We start from the raw sequence: 22585 nt of genomic DNA on the forward strand, positions 1-22585 counted from the left end.
GATCCCGGGGTCCTGAGAGAGAGCCCCACAGTAGGCTCCCTGCTCAGCAGGGAGTCTGCTTCTCCATCGTCCTCTGCCCCCTGCTTATGCTTACTCGCTCTCTCTCCCCATGAAATAAATCTTTTAAAATATGAAAGTTTCCCAAAATCTAAAAAAAATAATAATAACGGAGCCGCACGCTTAGGATCCGTGCATTTTACTTGTATGATCTACACCTCTGTTAAAACCCAAACCAAACCACCACCAGCAACAAGCTCCCTCTGTTTGCTATCCTTTATTGAAGGGCCTCACACCCTCGTGAGACCCCAGACAAACCAGAATCCAGGTAGGTCCCCCAGATACAGCAGGAGGCCTGGGAGGGGAAGGTAATGACTTGCGATGCCGCCAGCCTCACCTCTGAGAAACAGAAGCCCACCACAGACAGACAGACAGACAGACAGGGGCCTGGAAGAGCACTCTCCTCGCCCTAAGTCCTCCCCCCTGTGCCCCACTTTAAAAGAAAGTCAAACACTGGCTACGCAGCCCCCCACCCCACCCCTAGCAGCATTTGTGGGACCCCCCACCCCCACGAGGGGCGCCCCCAAGGCAGCTCCCATCCTCTTCCTTCACTTTGGTTTGCTCCTGGCAACTCCGTGCTTGCTTCCTTCCTGCAGCCTCCGGCCCAGCTTCTCCCACGCCGTCCAGCACCTACTCGGACCTTCTCACCCACCTGTGGCCTTCCCGACCCGGGCTCCTGGGGCAGCGGTGCCCGGCAGCTGCTCTGCCCCCGACTCAGCGCCCCCGACTCCGGGCCGGCTCGGGCTCACACAGCCGCATCGCTCTCCTTGAGGTCGGGGGCCGAGCGCTGGCGCCTCATGCGCGGGGGAGTGGTGTACGGGGGGTAGCGGGGCCCCGGGGGCCGCTGCGCCGGGTACGGCTGGGGCTGCTGCGGGTAATAGTTGTGCTTTTTGGGCTGGAAGTGCTGGGGTTCGGGCTGCGTGGCCCCGCCCCCCCGGGACCGGCCGCCTCCGTCCAGGGAGTTCCTGCGGGGCCGGTGGGACCTCCGCGGACTCGGGGGCCGGCGCGCCGGGGCAGCTGAAGGGTGCACGACCTCCTCAGGGGGCGGGGGCGCCGCGGGGGCCTCCCCAGCCGCCGCCCCCGGCCACGACTCCCGGTGCTGGGGGTTGCTCTTGAACGGGAAGCGCAGCTTGCAGTCGTGAGGGGGCACAAAGCGGGCGGGGGGCCTGCGCAGCCCCCCGCCCCGGCCCCCCGCGCCCTGCAGCCCCTGCAGCCGCAACTGCTCCTGCTTGAGCCAGCGCAGGCGGCCCCGGCGGAAGGCTGGGTCCTCCTCCATGAGCCGCGACACCCGCTCCCAGCTGGACAGGGGCGGCGACTGGGGCCGCGCTGGGGCCGGGGGCGCGCGCTCGCCGGCGGCTTCCTCCTCTGCTGCCACATCCGACCCGGACGATGCAGCCCAGGCGGCCTCCACAGCTTCTTCGTTGTCATCCTCGTGATCCTGCGGGGGGAGAGGGCGACAGAGCAGGGCCGTGAGCAGAGCCAAGCGCTGAGCGGCAGGGCAGGGGGGCGCTGGGGCGTCTGAGCTGGATCCTGGCTGCTCCCTCCTGGCCCTGTGGTCTGCGGCCTGGCCTGGGGTCGTCACTGTGTCCAGGCTGCTCGGGCCAAAACAGTACCTCTGGCACTGGGCGGGCGGAAGAATCAAGCGTTAACCGAGGAAGTGATAACAGAGCCCCGCAGGTAGCAGGTAGCAGGCTCTCGGTAAACCGTCATGGTAAGTACCGAGCCCCGGGCATGGAACAGTAAGTGCAAAGGCAAGACAAACACCTGCCATCATTTAAAGGCAGATTCACAGCCGACAGGTGAATGAGAAAAATACATAGTCCGGTACAGTACTGTCTCTCTATGAAAAGTTAAATTTGAGTGCATACTTATATTCTTTAACACGTTATTTACACCCTACAGAAGATCTGTACTGTATGACATGATGTGCATTATGGAAACATGTACATCCGGGTGAGAGGCAGAGCAGAGCAGGGGATGGGAGCCAGGGTGAAGGTGGCTGCCCTGAAGGCAAAGGGAGTGTCCACTACAGGAAACACCTGGAGGAAGAAGGGGGAGAAGCCTGGAGGCAGCAGGTGCCCCCAAGATCCAGGACCAACAAGGAAGCCAGGGCAGGATAAGGTAGGCTGTCAGGAACCTAGGCCCGGTCGTGGATGTGGCTCATCCACCAGGGAAGGGGGCGGAATGGGCGGATGGGGGGCAGACGGGACACAACATGACACAGCAGGAAGTGTCTGCTGCAGGGAACCGCAGTGGCCAGCGCACTGCCTGGCACACAGGAGGTGCTTGGATGTCTCCTTGTTCAGTGAATCCCTGCAAGCCAGAGTTGGGCGATCACAGGCCCCTCAAGTGCTGCTGTCACAGGGTGAGATGATGGGACACAGTAGGGGTGCTCCATATGCCAGCTCTGGCAGGCAGCAGTCCCCACAGGAGGGGGGGTCCTGGGGTGCACATGAAACCATGTCGAGTAGCCATTTAAGAGCTGTGTGTTTCCCATGGGGCTTCTCAGGCTCTGCAGACCTTGAAACACCTGGGTACTCCTTACAAATGCAGATTAGTCCCGAGATGGAGAGACTGAGCAGGTGTAGGGTGCAGCTCAGAGATGCTGGGGACAGCGCCCTGGGGACCACCTGCCAGGACTAGCTCACACCCAGAAAGGAAGCAGGAAGCGGGGGAGGTCTTTGTGGGGAGGGGCCAAAGGAGGGAGGGGGATGAGGGAGCGGGCTGCGGCCCTCCCCACCTGGGTCAGCGGGATGACCCTCTCCATGCGCAGCATGCGGTCCCTGAGGGCCTGCAGCTCGCGGTCCTTGCTGCTGTTCTGCAGTTTCACCTCCTGCAGAATCCCTGTCAGCTTGTCAATGTGCGCCCGCAGGTCCTCCACCTCCGCCCCGCGGGCACCCTCCTCGCCGCCGCCTCCACTGCTGCCGCCTTCCTCCTCGCCCACCGTGTCCCAGACATCCCGGGCCACGGCCCTCCAGGCGTCCCCAGGGCCCTCAGGCTTGCCGTAGGTGCGACACAGCTCTCGCATCTTGAGTGCAGCCAGGGCCTCGATCTCGGCACGGCCATGGCGGAAGTCGGCCAGGGCCACCTCATAGCATATCTCCTTGACTGCCTGCATCTTCAAGTCAGCCATGGTGGCCCAGCGGGGGTCCTTGCCCTGCAGCCGCCGCCGCTGGGGGATCTGGTACACGCGCCGTGGGGCACGGCGCTTGCCACTGCTGGGCAGGCCGCAGCGCTTGACGATGGTCTGCACGGTGGTCGGGGGCAGCTGCTCCCTCAAGGAGGAGATGAGGCGCCAACTCTCCTCGCAGGAGCGCTTGTCCGAGTCATCCCCGCTGTCAGAGTCTGCATACTGGGGCCAGAGAGAGTGGGGGAGTGGTAAGGACATCTCGGAGCACCCGGGCCTCACTACCCCAGAGCTGCTGCCATCCACACAAGGGGAACCAACGGGTCTGTCACAACCACGCGGAGGATTCCTGGGTGCCAGGAGGCCACAGAGCGGCTGGCAGAGCATGATCCACCAGCAGGAGCTACCACACTATGGGGTCTACGCGGCCCGCACCCAGATCAGTGCTCAGGACTGGATTACACATTCACGAGCGAATCCGCTTAAGAAACGATTGTAGGCAAATAATAGCACAGGCGGTACACGGATTTGGTAAAAATCAGGGAGGTTGGATCCAGGAAGCCCTACTCAAGTGGGAGGGACTCCTGCACCCAGTTCGCTCCCCGTCACATTCCTGACGCATCTCCTCCTAAATGCCACAGCCACCCCTCAAGCCCATACCTGTTCCGCACACTGGCTCAGACAGCACGGAATCAAAGCAGTCGGGCTGAGCACTGCCAGCCCATCTCCCACCTCTACAGGCCCCGCGCCCCTCTGGTCCGCATCACGCCCCTCTGCACACCCCCCCCACCAGTCCCCATGTGTGTAACCCCCATGCCCTTCTCCCTAGTCCAGTCCCTCTGTGCCTGAGCCCCATGGGCCCCCCAGTCCCTCTGCACCCATGCCCCCTGGGCTCCCTCAGTCCCTCCTGTACCCCCCAGTCCCTCTGCACCTATGCCCCTGGGCTCTCCCCCAGTCCCCACCCCCCACCCCCGTGCCTGCACCCCCCCCATGCCCTCCCCCACCCTCACCAGTCGCTGCTGCTCCAGCAGAAGGTCAGCCTCCTCCTTTTCCTTCCGGTACTGATTCTCCAGGTCCTGCAGCCTGGGAGTGGGACAGGAGGGAAGAGCTGCTTGGGGCTCTGGAGCCACTGCAGTGGGGAGGTCAACAACAGCGGCTGGGGGACAGTCGAGAGAGCACCCACGCCCCTACCTCTTCTCCATCTCCAGCTTGATGTCAATGCCTTGCTGCTCCAACAGTTCCTTCTGGGCAAAGTTCCAGTCGACGGGCTCGGAGGGTGGGCCAGGGGGTGGGGGCACCCCTCGCTCCCGCTCTAGCCGTGCCTGCTCGGGGTGATTGAAGCGGAACACGTGGTTCTTGCCCATCACAATCCTGTTCCCTGGAAAACCAAGCAGAGAAAGGTGGGTTCACTCCCCCAGAGCAGCAAGCCCACCCCATGCCCAAGGGTATAGGGCCCTGCCTACAAGCTCAGGATCCTAGCACCATCTCTCTCACTACCCAAAGTCTGAGGGCAGGGTCCCCTGCTGATTCGTTTCCTGCTAGTCACAGGGAATCGGGAAGTGTGGCCCCCTCCTCCTGCTTCCCCAGGGCCGCAGGAGACACTTGAGAGCTTAGTCCCTCCCTCCTGCACATCCCCATACTGTCTCCTGCTTATTTCTGGGTCCTGCCCTGGGGACTCCCCTGGCTAGGCCTGCCCGGGGCCCTTCCTCTACCTGACTTCAGCACCAAGGGCTCGGTCACCAGTCTCCCATTGACATAGGTCTCAGCGCCTTCACAGGGCTCCAGGGTGACCACCACTGTGCAGAGGAAGAGGAAAAAGGGGACCATTAGACCCTTGAGGGGGATTATGGTCACAGACACCCATCTTGCAGTACCCCTGCAACACATGCATGCACCCCCAGGCCCACCCCCAGTACCTGTCAGGGGTGCCACGGCCCCTCTGGTGGCAGGCAGCACAGGAAAGGAAGAGCAGAAGGAGGATTAGAGCCCCAGCTACAATTCCAGAAGCCTTTGCAGGAGCTCCCTGGTGCCCACCCCGCTCCTCCCCAGCATGGGCTCAGGAAAGCAGTAACTCTAAGAAGACTGGGTCTTTCGTGTCCAGCAGTCAGCAGGCCGTCGCTTCTGCCTTCCATACGTGCACTCCTTCCTTTCCAGAGAATGCTTTTCCTGGCCCAGCCTGGCTCCTGCCACAGGCTCCCAGCCCACTGCTGTCTGATGCACCCTGCAGACTGCCACCTGACTGCCCTGCTTGAGCCACAGCCAGCAGAGCGCCATGTTCACTGAACAAGACAAAGCCAACCCGACTCAAAACATCTATCAGGGTGCTCCTCGGTCCTCTGCTGCTCGCTGGGACCAGGGCATCAGCAGCTTCCTACCCTCAGGGAGCAGCACCCCACTGTCATGGAGGGACCGTGGTCAGCGCCTTAGCTGAGGGGCACTGGGCAAGCTGGCTGGCCTCCATGTGTTCTACAAACTGGGATGAGTAAGTCCCTCCTTACAGAATGCTTGAAAGGCTCAAATGAGGTGCTGTGTGAAGCTATTTAGACCACAAGGAATAAAGCAAGCAGGATGAGCGGTGGCGTAAGGCCAACGGGCCCAGGTGCTGTGTGAGACCAAGGCAAGCACAGAACCCCAGTGCGGGAGGAGAAGGAAGGCGCCAGGTAGTGGTAACCCCTGAGTGCAAGCTCCAAGGCGGACTCAAACCCCTCACTTCATCACTGTGGGTGCCGGGCAAGGGGAAAAAGACGGCACAGCAGAGGGTGTGGGCGGCTTGTGGGGAGTACCCAGCTTGCCACCATCTTTCCCACCAGGCCCCCAAATGCCTTCACTGGCTCTGCAAGTACTTTGCAAGTACTGTGTGCCAGGTGCTGCTTTAGGTCCTGGAAATACCCTGGAGATAAACCCCAAAGCCCAGCTCCCAGAGCTCACTGCCAGCTGCTTAGACGGGCAGCAAGTCAGTCAGATGATCGGGCAGTAGAGGGACAGGCGTTAGGGAGGGAAGGGGGCCTGGCGAGCAGAGAACTGTGCTCCCGCTGGGCTAGGCTGGCGTGGCCTTTCCCATGTCCAGGCATCCAAAGCCACCTGTGGGGGGGGGGGGGGGGCAGCGCTCAGAACCCGCCCCCCAGCTGGCCATGGGGCCACTGGGTCCCCCTCATCAGTGCCCAGCTGCGTGGTCTTGGGCCAACACCTTAAGCGCCGGGAGCCTCGGTTCCCTCACCAGTGGCAGCCCGAGCCAGCACGGCAGAAATGAGGATCCACCACGGCCCTCTCTGCAATCTGCTCTCTGAGTCCCCAGTCTGCGGTAAGAACCTGCTGCAAGGCCTGAGCCTTCACGGCCCCTCCCTCTAGGGCGCACAGTCGGGCTGCTCTCACTGCTGAGTAGCTGTGGTGTGCCTGCCTGTCATCTCTCCCAAGGCTGGGCTCCCCTGCGACCCTGGATGCTTCTGGTTGTCACCTAGCACGTGGCTTGGGTGACCTCGGAACAGGAACTTGGCTATGAGCTGACCTCATAGCTCGCAGCCTGCGATGCCAGAAGCATCTGCTGCCTCTGGGGACCTGAACGACCCCAGAACCAGCGCCTCCATCTCCTGACCCTGAACTACTCCAGAACCAGCACCTTCACCCCCTGACACTGAGCCACCCCAGAACCAGCATGTTCACCTCCTGACCCTGAGCTACCCCAGAACCAGCGTGTTCACCCCCTGACCTTGAACCACCCCAGAACCAGGGCATTCACCTCCTGACCCTAAGCCACCCCAAAACCAGTGCATTCACCCCGACCTTGAACCACCCCAGAACCAGCACATTTACCTCCTGACCCTGAGCCATCCCAGAACCAGCACATTCACTCCGACTGAGCCACCCCAGAACCAGCACATTTACCCCCTGACCCTGAACCACCCCAGAAGCAGGGCCTTCACCCCCTCATCCTGAGCTACCCCAGAACCAGCGCCTTCACCCCCTCACTCTGAACCACACTGAAGCCGGATGGGCGGGCCTCCAACCTGAGCTGTAAGCCACACGACAGAGCCTTTCCTATCTTTAAAACGTGTTGACCACGGGGGCCCCATGTCCCTGTGTCCCCTGCAGACCCCTGAAGCACATGCATGGGCTTAGCTGAGACAGCGCTCCCGTGTACCACCTCCAGCCTCCCTGCCCTCCATGTTTCCATGGCTCCATGCAACTTGGGCCTGAGTAAACCCAAATCATTCCATTTTTTAGAAGAATGACAGAGGTGAAGCTTGGGTGGCTGGCTCGGCATGCTCTGACAGCCTCTCAGGGGGCTGGCCCAGGCCCCTGCACCCGCCCACTATGCTGCCTGCTGTCGCTTAGCATTTGGGACTCCAGACCTGGAAGGGCCCCTGGAGGCCTGCTCCACTTGGCCTCACTCCAACAGCCTCTTCCTGGGCAAAGGGTCACCCACCTACACCTCCTCCAGGGAGCCCCCACCACAAGCCCCAGAACTAGGCACTTGCTGAGGATGCTCAGGGATGAAGGCCCTAGAAGGGATCCGCTCCCGTGTCAATCTCAAGAAACACCTGTGTTGAAACACCGCAAAGCTTGTGTTACACAGTGTTGACTCTGGGTCAGAGACTTTCCAAACAAGTGAATCTGAGAAAAACAAAAACTGACTCTGGGATTCTCCATCTAGGCATGATGAATGTAAAGCACAAAACAAATACTGAATATACCGTCTTCGTGACCAAAACTATACCTCTCTAGCCCTAAAAAGCCTGTGGACTTGTCAAAATAATAGAAAAAAATATTCAAAAAGATCTCAAGTTGATTAGAGAAGAGATGGGAACGTTTAGATAAGAATGCTTCAGGGACGTCTGGGTGGTTCTGTGGTTGAGTGTCTGCCTTTGGCTCAGGTCATGACCCTGGGGTCCCAGGATGGAGTCCCACATCGGGCTCCCCGCAGGGAGCCTGCTTCTCCCTCTGCCTGTGTCTCTGCCTCTCTCTGTGTGTCTCTCAGGAATAAATAAATAACATCTTAAAAAAGAAAAAAAAAAAGGATGCTTCAGGCCTATCTCCCTGGTCAGTCTGTTTGCCACAAAGCAGTCACAGGGTTTCTTGGAAAACAAACCAGGGCCTGCCACGGTCTCTGCTCCCACTGTCCTACCCTCCTGAAGAGGCCAGAACCCGTGTTCGGATGCCCTCCCAGGTCCTCCCTGCCTCACAGCTCTCAGCCCAGCCAGGCTGGTTCCTTGTTCGTATGCCTATTGCCTCAACCTTCCAGCCTTTGCACCTGCTGTCCCCCCCATACCCACATGGCACCCACCTTCTCTTCCTTCAGGCTTTCTTTTTTTTTTTTGAGTGAGTGAGAGCACGAGCAGGGAAGAGAAGGAGAAGTAGGCTCCCCCAGACTATGATCTGAGCCAAAGGCAGATGCTTCTGAAACCCAAAGGTGTCCCAGAACATGTTTATTATCTGAAAGAACGGGCAGTGCTGGGGATCCCTGGGAGGCTCAGCAGTTTAGCGCCTGCCTTTGGCACAGAGCGTGATCCTGGAGTCCCAGGATCAAGTCCCACATTGGGCTCCCTGCATGGAGCCTGCTTCTCCCTCTGACTGTGTCTCTGCCTCTCTCTCTCTTTGTGTCTCTCATGAATAAATAAATAAAATCTTAAAAAAAAAAAAAAAAAGAACGGGCAGTGCTCTCTTGAGTCTTACCTCCCAAATCCCCACCTCCTCCCAAGAGCTGGGACCAACTAATCTACCTTCTATCTTCACAGATTTGCCTATTCTAGACATTCCGTATAAATGGAGTCATAAGCTATGTAGTCCTTTGGGATGGGCCTCTTTCGGCATGTTTTCAGGGCTCCTCCATCCCAGAATGTGTATCAGTGCCTCGTTCTTTTTATTGACAGATAAAATTTCATTGTAAACTACATAAAGAATAAATAATTAAATTTAAAGAATGACTGAACCAAGATACAATGATGACCTTAAAACAATACCCTGGGGATGGATGCCTCGGGGGCTCAGTTAGTTAAGCATCCGACTCTTGATTTTGGCTCAGGTCATGACCTCAGGGGGCCCATGTCAGGGCTCCACTCTCCAGTGCACAGTCTGCTTGAGACCCCCTCCCTCAGCCCCTCTGCCCCCCACCTGTGTGGGTGCATACATGCTCAAAAAATAATTATGCTAAAACACCCCAGAAAACAAAAACCACCTTGAACCATCCCAGTATCGTTTTGTTGACAGACTACTCCCTTCACACTTAAGTCCTGTGATTCCTAAAAGCTTCTGCCTCTACGGCCCAATCAGGGCTGAAAATCTATGAGAGTTTTGGAACCAGAGGGATACACAGGCCAGAAGCGACTGCAGTCATAGCTGGATGGACAGAAGCAGGTTTCGCAGATAAATTCAAATATCCCACTGAAACAAATACAGCTTTTCATAAAAAATAACTGGGGTGCTCTCTCACACTAAAAAAAAAAAAAAACAAGTTAGAGTGCAGGATGTCCTCCTCACTGAATCTTCCCCCACGTGTGCCACAGGGCTGCGTCGGCCTCAGGGACCCGCACTCCTCCACCACAGCAGATTGCATCTCCACGGCAGGTGCAGACAGCCAGAGCCTGACCCAAGCTCAAAGGCCCTCAGAAGGCAGAGGCTTGTCCCCTCCTGCACTGCGCTCCCAGTGTGGGGACCCAAAATTTTATCCAGTGTGGGAGGAACTGCATGCCGTGGCCACTCTGTTCTCACTCCTCAAGCCTTACCTTCTCCATCCGGCTGAGGGATACTCCGGAACAGACAGTGTTGCTCCCGAATGAACTGCCCGGTCAGCTTGATGTCCACATCGACCTGGCCAACCCTGGAGAAGCAACGGTTGACATTTTCTGAGCATGCACCAGGCCTTTTATCAAGCCACTAATGAACACAGGATCACCCAACTCCGTAGGCCCAGCACAGTTATTCTCATTTCACGGATTAGGTAGGTCAAGGAATCTGCCCCAGGTCACACAGCCTGGCAGTGGTGGAGCTGGGATCTGAGCCCAGACCTGCCGGATTCCGAAGCCCGGTGCCCCCACTCACAGTTAAACAACGGAAATGTGGGGAGCCTGGGGTGGGATGGGCACTCTGCAGCACGGGCCTCCCCTGTCCCCAGGGATGACCACCCTGAGGACTCACTCCTTACCCAGGATCACCACCAAGGACAGCTGTACATGCTTATGGTGGCAGAAGGGGCCCCTCACCCCTTTGGCTCCGGGAGGTGACCTCAGGGGCCCTGCACACCAGGGGTTCATTGGCATTAGCCGGCAAAGCCACCTGCCATGTGGGCACTGCTCAACATGAAGCTGGGCTTCATGCCTCCAAGGGACACCCAGGCAACGCCATGGTGACTAAGAATGTGGCAGTTTTAGTTTCCCACACGTTATTTTGCGCACATAAATCAGGGCACTATCCTTACAAGCCAGGCTGGCTCCCGGCGGCATGTCATCTATCCCATTGCTGGGCAGAGGGCATGGCCGCTGAGTAGCTGGGCTCATGGTTTGTCAGGAAGCCCGGAGGGCGAGCCGGGCTGGGTGGGCAGCTGTCCTGAGCTCTGGAGTGTGTCCAAGAAGGTCATCAGAAAAGGGAAGGATCGCTGTGGCCTTGTCTGCAGCCACACCCAAGGGGAGAGGTTGCCCCCCACCCCCAGCCACTGAGTAAACACTACCTGGTGATGCCGTCCTTGATGTGATAGAGCAGGCATTCGGACATCAGGGGGTCTTCGTTCAGGTTCACCAGGTGGGGAGTCTGATGGTGGAGGGCAGAGATCAGGGGCATTGCGGGAGGTGGGGGGGAGCTATGCCCCCACCTCGGGGAGCTCTCCCACCCCCGCTTATACAGCACCCCGGGACAGCCTGGCCCACTCTCCGCACACACAGGGGTCTCCAGACCCACTCCCCTTCCCCACCACAGCCCCAAGTCACCCACCCACCCGAGTCCCTGACAGTGACCCCAGGATCCCCTGCCATCGTCTCTGCTTTCCCGGACCCCTCCGTCCCACCTCATCTTTCCCTTCAGCATGCCTCTTGCTGCCTGTGGAGAGTGCAAGCAGGCGCTAGGTGCGGGGACCCGCACCTTCCACCTCTTTCCAGAGGGACTTTCTCAGGAACACAGGTGACATTAATAATTAAGAAACAGTGCCAGCAAAAAAAAAAAAAAAAAAAAAAAGAAACAGTGCCAGCTTGATGCAAAAGCAACTGAAACCAACGGACTCATTGCTCACAGCAGGCTCCCCACTCTTTCCCGGCCACTGCAGCCCCAGGCCTGCTTAACCCAGGGCCTCCCTGGCTGAACCCATCCCATCAGGGCGCTGCTCTACACCCAAAACCCAGCTCAGGGCCCTCCCCAGAAGCACCTTTCCTGACTGCACTCCCTCTGCCCACACGCCCACCCTCTGCAGGCAGGGAAACTTGGGCAGCCCGGAGAGCTGGCCTCGTCCCTCAACAACTCCTCATGGCCCTGAGCCCAAGCCCAGAAAACCTCCCTTCCTTCCGCCCACTGCCCCCTTCGGCCCTCCCCGCCCTAGGCCTGCCTCCTGCCCACCCACCCCACTGCCCAGGCGGGCCCTCCACTTAGACCTCTCCGCCTGGCACCCTGTGGCCCCCCAAACTTGAGCCTGCCCATGTTGGTACCCTCAGGCCTCCAGGGTAGGGCCTCCGGGTCAGGGCCTCCTGGTCAGAGCCACCAGGTAAGGGCCCCCAGTCAGGGCCACCAGGTCAGGGCCCCCACCTGTGTGTCCGAGCCCCATCCAACAGCCCCCTCCCCCTTCTGTGCTCCTGCCCTGTGGACTGCAGAGCGTCCGCTCCAGAAGGTGGCCTCTTGCACCCCTGACCACCCTCATGAGCTGCTCCTAGGTGCCCCCGCCTGGAACAGCCTCTCCCCACCCCCAAAATTGTTCACTTCCTGTCCCTCAAGGTCTGTCTCAAATGCCACTTCCTCCACGAAGCTTCCCCGAGCCTTCAAGCGAACACGAGATGCCCTGCCCACCTTCTATGAGGATTTACCGCGGCCTTTCCATGTACAAGGCCCCAGGGCCCACGGACGAGCCCCGGTCATATGCTGCTGTCCCCGCAGTGGGGAAACCAGAGGCAACCTGGCTGTGGAACCCACGACAAGCGGGGGACGGATGTCCCACGGTGGTTTCTGGCCTCTTCACGCCCTCTGTTCGCTGTCCCTTCGTCCCCAGGGAGCTGAGCCACCACAGCAGGGACGCGCTCACGTGAAAGAGTGGAGACCGGAGCTCAGCGGCAGGAGGACAGCATGGTGGCCCATCCTTGAGGACGAGGACGCGGACAGTAGAGGAAGAGTCAGGACGGGAGGGCACAGGGTGGCAGGGAAACAGCCAGGGTCCGGGCCCACGGCACTCCGGGAGCGCCCTGAACAGTGAGCCCACAGCAATGTCCGTGGTGGGTACAACGGATACAACGTGTGCCCCTGTGTCTGCCCCAAGCCAGGCACCCAACAATCATGGCCGCCACCCTCCCCTAGTCCCGAGGGGTGCTCTCAGCTTCCTGGCTGCAGCATCAGGCCTGCTCTGGGAACGGCAAACCCAGATGGGTTCTGGAAGCAGAACGTGATCTGTCCCTCAGGAGAGGGAACATGATTTAGGGCAGTGCTTCCCGGTCTTCATTCAGCCTTGAAGCCCTTTGTGCGGATGAAACTGAACCTGGAAGCCTCCCCATCACGCAGATGAGCAGGGCGATGCTGGGGACAGCACTGGGGGTGGGAGACCCCAGGAGGGAGGCACCGAGCCAGGCTGGAAACCAGTGATTTCAGAAGGCCATGGTCCCAGTGGTGGGAGTCCTGGGCCGGGGCGGGGGCTTTCCCTCAGGTTCTCTCTCAGAGACCAGTTGGCTTCTTCTTTGGACCCAGTCCCCGCCAGGGTGCTCCCAGGCTGGAGCCATCCCCACCACCCTTGAGGCCCAGCTCTCTCTTCTCCCCCCGCAACCCGCACGCCGTTTCCCATGAGAAGGCATGCAGCCTCGCCACCCCAAGCACACACCTCCTTCACCAGTAAGACCAGCAAGACCAACAAGAGCCAACAGGCTGAAGAGGGTAAAGGAATGGGGGCTCTGCACCTGTGCTCCGGGAGCATAAGTAGTGCTGTTAAAATCTTTGGGGGGCGCTTTAGCAAAATACATCAAAAGTTCACGTCTCCCATTTGACCCTAAATCTCCACCTCTGGGCATTTGTTCCCCAGATGATAAACCTCTAAAGCCATGGACCAGAACACGAACGCGAAACCACCTGAGCGCCCGTCAGCAGGAGGCTGGTTAAACGCAATCCCATACCTACTCGAACATTCTGACGCCACAGAACAGACGGAACCCTGATAGTGTCACCTGGAGAAGCAGGTAGAGAACCACCACTGGTCCAGAGACAGCCCTGCACACACGTGGACAAGTGTGTATGGCACACACCAGACACACCTGTGTGCGCTCAGACCAGCCTTTGATGAACACATCAGGGACACGTGCAGGCCCCTGGGAGAGGAAGATCCTTCCTCCAAACTGACCTCTCATGCCATGGGCCTGTTCCTCTTATGGGAACAATTCAAAACCAACCCAAACCAAACCCTGTCTACTGGTCCCTGGCCTTAGGAGGCAGCATCCTTCCCCGGGGCAGCACAAAACGCCCCCGGGAAGGAAACATCCACCTCCTCATGGGTACCCAGCACCCCTGTGTGGCCACAGACCTTGCAGAAAGCCATCCCTGCCCACCATTCCCCCCCACCATCCCAGATGCAGATGACAGAGAGACCCCAAAGCCCTGAATGCCCAGCGCCAGACCATGCCCCCGGGCCCCTCACCATGCCCTCTCCCTCCCTGGCCGTGCCCCAACCCAGGCAGGGCAAACCTCTCCTCCCCTGGGATCCCCATCCGATGACACCTACATGCTCCATTTCCCAGATGGCCCTGACCTAGAAGATGAGGAGGAACCTCCTTCCAGTAACCTGGCACCTCTTCCAGGCAGCCCTGCCGGCTCTGAGCACAGCACACCTGACGGGGCCCAATCCTGCAGCCTTCATGCTGTGGACCAGACAGGCAGGGCTGGCTCCCAGCAAGACTGGACACCCCGCTCTGCTCCCATGGACCCCAGGACGCCCTCCAGCCACACGCAGTGCCATGAATGTCATGGTGGCCTACAGCCCACATCCTCTGAGCAGCCTGGCCCTGCACCACCGGTGGGGACCAAGGGCTCCCCTGAGCAGGTGTCACACGTACAGGGCACAAAATTCTACAACACAGATGGCACAAAGGGAGCACGTGGCCGCCCCAACCTGTCCCCAACCCCGCCCTCCTCCCCCACTCCCAGGGTGACCACCCCAACCCATTTCTTGTGACTCCAGAGACGAGTGCCACGTGAACTCACACTCACACACATGCATGCAGGTGCGGGTTCATGTTCATTAACACGTGGACTACAAACAGCCCGTGAACACCCACCCTGGGGAGCAGGGACCTGGCACCCATCTGCAGCCCCTAGAGCCCCTGCCATAGGCTGACTGTCGAATGGAGGCCAGACAACACGCAGGTGACTGGTGCGGAACAACCGCACAGGTCAGAGTGGGGCTTGTCCCATGCCCCCCTAACCCTCCGCCTTGACCCTTTCAGGCTCTCCCAGGCCTCAGCAGACCCTCACTCACCTTCTTCGGAGAGAAGACGCCCACAGTTCCCCCGTCCTCCCGGACAGCCACCCCCATCTCAGCCAGCAGCGCTTCTCTGGAGGTGGAGAGATGAGGGGTCTCAGGGGCCCCATGGGCTCTTCCCCTATAGGGCCCTAATGCCCTCCAGTCCCCCACCAGGGCCCCACCGTCAGCCCTCCCCTCACACCTCTCCATCCTCAGCGCTTCCGTCTTGCGCAGCTTCTCCTCCCACGTCTCGTTCAGCTCGGCTATGATCTTCTCCGTCTCCTAGGCGCACAGGACAGGTGGGGGGCTTGGGGCGGCCTGGACCCCAGGGGCTATGCTGCTCCTGCCACCTTTCCTTCATCCTCAACTCTGGCCTTGTAGAACCCAACGCCCGGCAGCCCCCCACCTCCCTCCCCTTGCCCGCTCCGGCTGCCCACCTGCAGCCTCTCCATGGCCTCCTCAGGCCCAATCTGGGGCTCGGCACTGGGGGAGAACGATGGCTCCAGCTCCCCATTGTGTGCGGGAGGATGTGAAGGGGACACTGGGGCTGGGGGGGATGACGTGGCTGGCAGGGCACCTCCAGGACTCCCCTCGTCCACCTTCAGGCCTGCCGGGGAGAATGGGGTCAAGGAGGCTAAGGGAAGGTGGAACTCACAAGAGGCGGAGGAAGGGCGGCAGGGGGACCAGCCTATAAGGACTCCGGAGACATCTGGTCTACCCTCCCCTAGTAGGGAACTTGTTAAGGCCTACTGTGGCCTTAACAAGTGGGCACCCAGTCTCACTGGTTCCCCTCCAGACACGGAGAGTTCATTAGTGAGCACAAGAGCCGATTCCTTCCACCACGAGGTGACTTGCACCGTCAGAAAGTGCTCAGCTGTGGCGTGCCCCATTCTGCCCCACATGACACCTATGCCTGTTTCTAAACCTGCCTCCTGGGATAAGAAAGGTTCTACTACTCTCCGGTTTGCAAGTCCACCCTCCGGATGCCAGAGGGAAACATTGTGTCTCCGTTAGAGAAACATTGTGTCTCCTCCGGAGAACGGACTCTCTTAGTCTCCCCACTGCACCCCTTGGCCCCGACTGTCCGCAGTGGGAAGAACCCCGGGGCCAGAGGCAGAACCCGTGGGTTACACAGCCTCTAACCAGGACATCACCTGGCATTCGTGAGGCTGAGTGTTACGTGGTAGAAACCACCCACCCCTCTGCTGACTGGCGTTGAGCCTATGGCCAGCTGAGCCTGACGGTCCACGAAAGCGTCTGTGGAGGCAGGTGCCCCATGCTCATCCTATGTGAGTGGCTGCTGGAGCTATAAGCGCAGGGCTTGCCCTCTCTCCCCACTCCCTCACTTCAGCAGCCTTCAAGGCCCTCAAGTCCTTGCTCCCCTGGATAATCGGTCCCCCTAGCTCTCTGGCGGCTGGAGGCGAGCGACAGCCCCCCTGCATGCCCGCGCCACTGGGCGTATGAAGAGCTCCATGGGCGATGGGCCCTTTTCAGCCTCAGGACTGGGCGAGGGCAGCTGAGGGCCGAGGCGGGAAGGGGCAGACCTCCCTCAGAGCCCTACCTCCCAGAGCCGAGGCTGACAGCCCCTGTGCCAGCAGCAGTTCTCGCAACCGGGCCACCTCCTCCTGCAGCTCTCGGATCAGCCGGGCGTTGGGGTCCTCATTGATGACGGCATTACATCGGATCTGTTTGGTGCGGTCAGCGTACCTGGGGGGAAAAGGGGAGGAGGTCGGGGTGGGTGTGGCCCAGGCATCCCCGCGTCTGTGGCCCATCTCACTCCATCCCCCAGACTGTCACACACCAGGTTCAGCTAAGGCTCAGCCTGTCTCACGGCCAGGGTGGTGAGCTACCAGCCTGTGAGCTCCTGGGTGCCCCCCTCCACTGCCCGCTCCTGCGGGAGCCCCACCTGAGGGTGCTCAGAGTCTCCTCATAGTTGATGTCTGCGGGGCTCAGAGCTGCAATCATGGCTGTGCGTGAGTTCCCACCTGCAAGATGAGAGGGGAAGGCTTCAGGCATGCTAGGCCTTGAGAAAAGTCAGACTGGGTCTCGGGGTTTGGGGGATGCCCTCAGGTCTCCAACAGGATCACCACCTGAGATGGGGTGAAACTACGAGTTGTGGAACTACCCACAGACTCTGGTGGTCAGAGGTGGGGAGTAGTGAGGTCAGGGACACCTGAAACGTCTTAGGGACAGAGACAAGGAGAAGGAGGAGGACGCAGCCAGTGGGAGCATAGGGTCAGAAAGGGCTGGCCTCAGCATCAGGACATCTTCCAAGAATGCCCTCCCAGAGTCAGGGGATGACAGGGAAGATTGAGGTTCTAGGGGCGGCAACGGGGCTCGTCAGACCTATCAAAGGGATTGGTGGGAGGGCAGAAGGATCCCTAAAGAGAGAGCGGAGCTCCTCACCCAAATTCTCCTTGAGCAGCCAGGTGAGTACAGAGTCCCTGTAAGGGATAAAATCCGACTTCCGCTTCTTTGATTGCTGGGGACGGAACGGGGAAGGGGTCAGGACACCGCCCCTCTGCCCCCTGTCCCCGAACTGCTTCTCTTCTCTTCCCAGCCCCAGGTCTTACCAGATCTGCCAGGGCCGAGATCACCTTTCCAAGAGTTGTCAAGGATTTATTGATATTGGCACCTTCCTGGAAAGAGACGAGGAGCATAGGGAACGGGGGCCCCTCCCGGGGGCCCCTCCCCACCTCCAATTTGCCTCCCCACACACAGTGCCCAGCAGTGCCCTCAGCACACCCCGCCCTGAGCCCCCTCACCTTCAGGCGCATACCCCGGGCCCCCGAGGAGTCAGCCCGCTCACTGCCAGCCAGGTCTACCAAGCTGATCTTACTGACCTGGGGTCAGGAGAGGGCAGGAGGTTACAGGACGTGAGGGGGAGCAGGGAGGGGGACAACAGGAGGATGCTCGGCAGGGGAACGGGGCAGGTCATGAGGAATGAAGAACCCACCTTCTCAGAGTCCAGCCCAGTGAGCTGGTCATGGCAGCGCTGCGTGAAGACGATGGTAAAGACGGCATGTGAACGGCTGCTGGTCTCATTCATGTTGGTAGCAGCCACGGTCCTGGGGGAAGGGAATGGTCACTGGATCCGGCCTCTCCCCTGCCCGGCCCCGGCTCCCTGTCCCTGCACTCCAGCCACCAGCCTCACCGAGCCTTATTTCCACAGTCCATGAGGTCAGCAATGTCTGCATAGGAGGTCACAGCCAACTTAGACAGGTCCTGCACGTAGGGGCCCAGGATGGGGTGCTCCCGGACTCGCAGAGAGCCCCGGCTCTTGGGGTTCAGGAGGTCTCGAACTCGCTCACAGTAGATCTCCATGTAGCTCACCTGAGTGGGAGAAACAAGGAAGAAGCAACAAATGTACCAGACATACCAAAAGCAACTGACCCTCAACTCCAAGGATGTGACACGGGGGGCAGCGCCTAGTGGACACTCATGACGCCTCAGGCACGGTGCTGAGCACTTCCCACATGCAGGCTCACTGAGCCAAAATCCCTGAGAGGGGGGCCGTTCAGTCTCATCTCAGGGGTGAACAGACAGACCCAGAAGTAGAAAGACGAGCTCATTTGTCCAAAGCTTCTGTTGACCATGGGCGAGCACACCCAAGGCTGCCTGACTCCTGAGACGGCCCGGCCATGGCCCTGTCACTGCTGCCCCCACCCCACCTGAGGGCCACTGTGCCCTCCCCAAGCCCCACCAAGACCCACGCTCACCTCCACAGAATAAGAGAGCTGAGCACTTTCATTCTTATTAACACGAGAGAAGAGATCTTCGCAGAGCTGCAAGTGGACAGAGAAACAGCTGTTCATGACACACCTGCCAGGCCCTGGCCCCAGTGGCTCTGTCTCCCCCCAGCCCTGACCACAGCCCTGAGGGAGCAGATGTTCCCATTTTACAGAAGGGACGACCACCTCAGAGAGGCTCACACTGGCCTGGGGTCACCAACCAATATCCGGTGAGCCAGGAAGCATCCCAACATCAGAGCCCGTGGGCCAGACCATCATGCCGCATGATCAGGGAGAATTACAGTCAACTTCTGGTTACCCACACCCAGCTTTCCCTACAGGTGACACCCTCACTACAATACACACATCTGCAGGAGAACCACACTCACACGCCAGCATGAAACCAGATAAGACAGCAGCCAGAAAAAGAACCAGGGTTCAAACCCAGGGTTCTCTGACAAGGCTTTGGCTCTTCTCACGATGCTTTGCTTCGTGGGAGGCGCAAAGACCCCTCCCCGCGGGACCCTGGGGGTCCTTGTAGTGGCCCACCCCATTCCCCCACCACTGCAGCCTGAGAAACCCAGGTCTCCGGTCCACAATCCTCAGGCCTTTTCTCCCCAGAGGCAGCTGAGGATGCACTGCCCGGCCACCTTGCCAAGTCCCAGGCATGTACCTGGGGCACGATGCCCTGCTGCCCTGGCTCCTGCCGCCCCATCATGGTGTAAGACTTCCCAGCCCCGGTCTGCCCATAGGCGAAGATGCACACGTTGTAGCCCTCGAAGGCATGGAGCAACATCTCCTCCCCGATGTCCCGGTACACCTGCTGCTGAGAGGCAAACTGAGGGTCCTCGGCCTAGGGCAGCAGGGGTGGAGAGACACGGCAGGAGCCCTACATCACTCACTCCGTCCTCAGTGTCTAGGTCCCGAGGGCCTTGACCCCATTGCTGCTGATCACCTAGAGATTATGGGACCCCAGCCAACCCGGTTCACAGTCCTATGCAGTCTCCTGCCAGACCCAATTATCCCCTGGGACTCCCCCTCCCCACCCTGGTCCTGACCCTCCCATCCCAGTCCCAACCCATCCCCTGGAGGTCCTATTTCCAGGAGTGCCCCCTCCCCAGGACCTGAACCCCTGTCCCTCACGGCTCAGCTCTCCCCTCACCCCAGCAACCTCACCGAAGTGTGTGACCAGTATGAGTAGTCAAAGGTGAAGCTTTTGGGGGCATCCTTGCTCTGTTTGGGATTGATGATGGCTGACAGGACAGGAGAAGGAAAGACAGGATGGCCAAGGTCAGGCACTCGCCCACGCTGCAGGAATCCAGACAGCCCACTCCCCACCTCTGTCTTAAACATCTCATCCCTTTAATGTTCCCCACCCCCCTCCGGCCACCATGGCTAATTTTGGCTTCCCAGGACCCGCCCCCCCCAGCAGGCTGCCTCCCTGATTGGGCAATGGAGGGCTCCAGGCCAACATTCCCCCACCCAGGGACTGGGAGCACTGAAAGGCCAGCCTGCCCCCACCCCGCCCCCACCCTTTGGACTAGCACCTGCTCACACCCAGCCCAGCCCTCCTCCCGGTTCGGCCCAGCCAGCCAGGCCAGCCAGGCTAGTGTGGTGGGCCTGGCTGCCCCGCCTGTGCCCGGCCAGGCCCCTGGGACTCACTCACAGGTGGTGCTGCCCTGCATGCTGACCACACACTTGGCATCCTGGCTGGTCTCACGGGCGTTGAAGGGCCGAACCCTCACTGCCACTTTCACTGAGGCGCCAGCCATGGTTCCCGATCTTCTCACCCTCCTCAGCTGGAGGACAGAGAGAGAAGAGGTTGTCAGAGACCCTGGGGCGACCCAGATGCCGCCTCCCATCTTCCCCCAGGAACTAGCATCGCCACTCCCTTCCCCGGCTAGCCAGCCCCTCAAGGACCCTGCTCCTGGTCCTCTGGCCTTCCTCCCAAAAGTCATTGTCCGCAGGGCCTCCCAACTGTGTTCCTGCCTCTTTCCCCGGGCTGTATCCCAGCTCTCAGGGACCTGCACCATCATCGCAGAGTTACCTGGTGTCCTGGCCCCACACCGGGGGGGCTGTATCAGCTCTGGCTGCCACTGGCCCTCGGAGGGGGAGCCCCATCCTACCCTTGGGGCCTGGCCACACCAGCTGGGGCTGTGGGGGAAACCCTGGTTGTAGGGGAAGAGTGGTTAGGAGGCACCTGTGGCTCCAGAGGTAGGTCGGGGGTTCCACGGCCGGAGGGCAGGGGCAGAGGGTCACATTAGGAAAGGTAAGGACAGCGGTCCCTCCCGAGTGGCCAAATGCAATGTGAACCCAAGGACAGGGACCGTGATATTTTTATTCCCCGTCACTCCAAATGTACTGGACGTCCAGATACACAAGAGAGAGAGAGAGAAGGTGGACAGAGGGCAGCTCAGAGAGGGGAACTCAAAGGCAGAGACACTGAAGGTGGCAGCAAGAGGGGGCAGACGAGTGGCAGAAAATCACAGACACCAAGAAAGGGAAACACACAAGACAGGACGTGAGATCGAGGTCACGCAACCCAGCAAATAATGGAAGGAGAAGAGAGGGAGCTGCAGAAGATGGCAAACACAGAAACCTCAGGCAGGGAGGGCAGCTTTGGGGCCACAGCACTAAGTGGGAGAGATAAGAGAGAAACCCCCTCATAAAACCTGCCCTAGAATTCCCCCACAGGGCCAGCCAAGAAGTAGGAACTAACTCCCACCCAGAGCCCACAACCTCCACACAGAGAGTTACTGCCAGTGAGCAAAGTCCAAGGGCTGGGGATACAACCCCGGATGGGGATCCAGGGATGCGGGCCGGCCAGTGTTCCCCAAAGTCCTTGCCCAGGCCCCAGCCCCAGCACTTCCTTCTCAGAATCCAGGACAATGGGCAGAGAAGGGTGGGGTCATCCTGTATCCATCATACCAACCCCCAGGGCTCCTCTGCTGGGGGATCCCTGAGAAATACCTGTGTCCCTACTGTGGGACCAGGAAGCACTGGGGGCTCCGCGAAAGGAAGCCGGCAGGTTCCAGCCCCAGCCTGGGGCCAGCGCTATGGCGTCCAGCGCCCTGGGGAAGGTGCCAGGCTAGAGCCCAGGAATGTGGGTGCCCCAGTGCTCACACCCTGGAAGAAGAGGCTGAGCAGCCCACGCCCACGGGCAGGAGAAGGGTGGAGGTTGGCGAGGGCAGACGGGGATGCGGGGCGCTGGCTGCGGCCCCCCAGGCCCAAACCCCCTTCCTGCAGGTCTTGCCGGGGCCTCACCTCTGCAGCCTTCCCGGGCAGGGCACGGGGAGGGGGACGGGGCTGGTGTATCCCAGGACAGGAAGGGAGGAGCTCACATCACAGAGGCCGTGCCAGGAAGCACAGCCCTGACCCCCCAGACCCCGGCCGGGGCAGGGACGACGACGGGGACTGGGCAGGGGAGAGGGCGGCACAGGGGCCGGCCCCGGGGGGCACCTGCCGCAGCTCGCCCCGCAGGGCCCGGGTCCCGTCCTGTGCGGGCGGCCATGCGGACCCGGTGCTCCCCCTCGGCCCGCCGCCCGACGGCCGCCCCGGGCCTGGCACCTCCGTGCGCCTCCGCGGGACAAACAGCACATGACCCCGGCTCCAGCGGCAGCCCGGGACCCCGGCTCCCCGCCCCCAGCCCCGCACATTCCTCGGCGGGCGTCCCTTCCCCCTCCCTGCCCCCCCCCCCCGCAGCGCTCACCTCGTCGCAGCGGGGCTCCCCGAGCGACTCGGCGGAGGGGACCGGGGCGACCTTCCCGGGGAAAGGGGTCGGGGGAGGCCGTGAGACGGCGGCCGCAGATCCGGAGCGGGCTCGGGGCTGCCCCCGCCCCTCGCCGGGTCCCGGGGCGGAGGGCGGCGGACTCGCGCCCCGGGGGCGGCAGCAGCAGCGGCGGCGCCAGCGGCCGGCGCCCGCCCGGGCAGCGCGAGCTGGGGCGGGAGCGAGGGGCGGGGGACCGGCGGGCGCGCGCACGCGGGCGGACGGACGGGCGCGCGCGCAGTCCTGACTCGGGGCTGGGAGCGCCCCGGCTGCGGTGAAAG

At 60.6% G+C, this 22585-nt stretch overlaps 1 protein-coding gene across 4 annotated transcripts; it reads right to left on the minus strand.

Annotated features, from left to right (window-relative positions):
- Window positions 1-259: 259 nt before the first annotated feature.
- Window positions 260-22441, minus strand: KIF1C (kinesin family member 1C). 4 transcript variants are annotated; one of them, XM_041772726.1, is made up of 23 exons: window positions 22248-22441; window positions 20586-20692; window positions 20205-20337; window positions 19715-19791; window positions 19212-19391; window positions 18527-18592; window positions 17962-18140; window positions 17764-17875; window positions 17573-17650; window positions 17381-17446; window positions 17214-17289; window positions 16714-16792; window positions 16369-16514; window positions 15245-15414; window positions 15010-15089; window positions 14823-14898; window positions 10845-10924; window positions 9904-9998; window positions 4897-4980; window positions 4376-4562; window positions 4195-4267; window positions 2798-3409; window positions 260-1495 (listed from the first exon to the last, which is right to left on the minus strand). In XM_041772726.1, exons 3-23 carry the CDS (start codon window positions 20308-20310, stop codon window positions 803-805), a joined length of 3315 nt encoding a protein of 1104 aa, XP_041628660.1. In that variant the 5' UTR covers window positions 20311-20337; window positions 20586-20692; window positions 22248-22441; the 3' UTR covers window positions 260-802. The 4 variants fall into 4 exon arrangements, with proteins under 4 accessions (XP_041628660.1, XP_041628661.1, XP_041628659.1 ...); XM_041772727.1 differs by having other exon boundaries at window positions 20201-20337; window positions 20586-20706; window positions 22248-22421; XM_041772725.1 differs by having other exon boundaries at window positions 20586-20706; window positions 22248-22420.
- Window positions 22442-22585: the final 144 nt, after the last annotated feature.

This window comes from Vulpes lagopus, chromosome 10 (assembly GCF_018345385.1).
Source record: "Vulpes lagopus strain Blue_001 chromosome 10, ASM1834538v1, whole genome shotgun sequence".
NCBI classification, from domain to species: Eukaryota; Metazoa; Chordata; class Mammalia; order Carnivora; family Canidae; genus Vulpes; species Vulpes lagopus.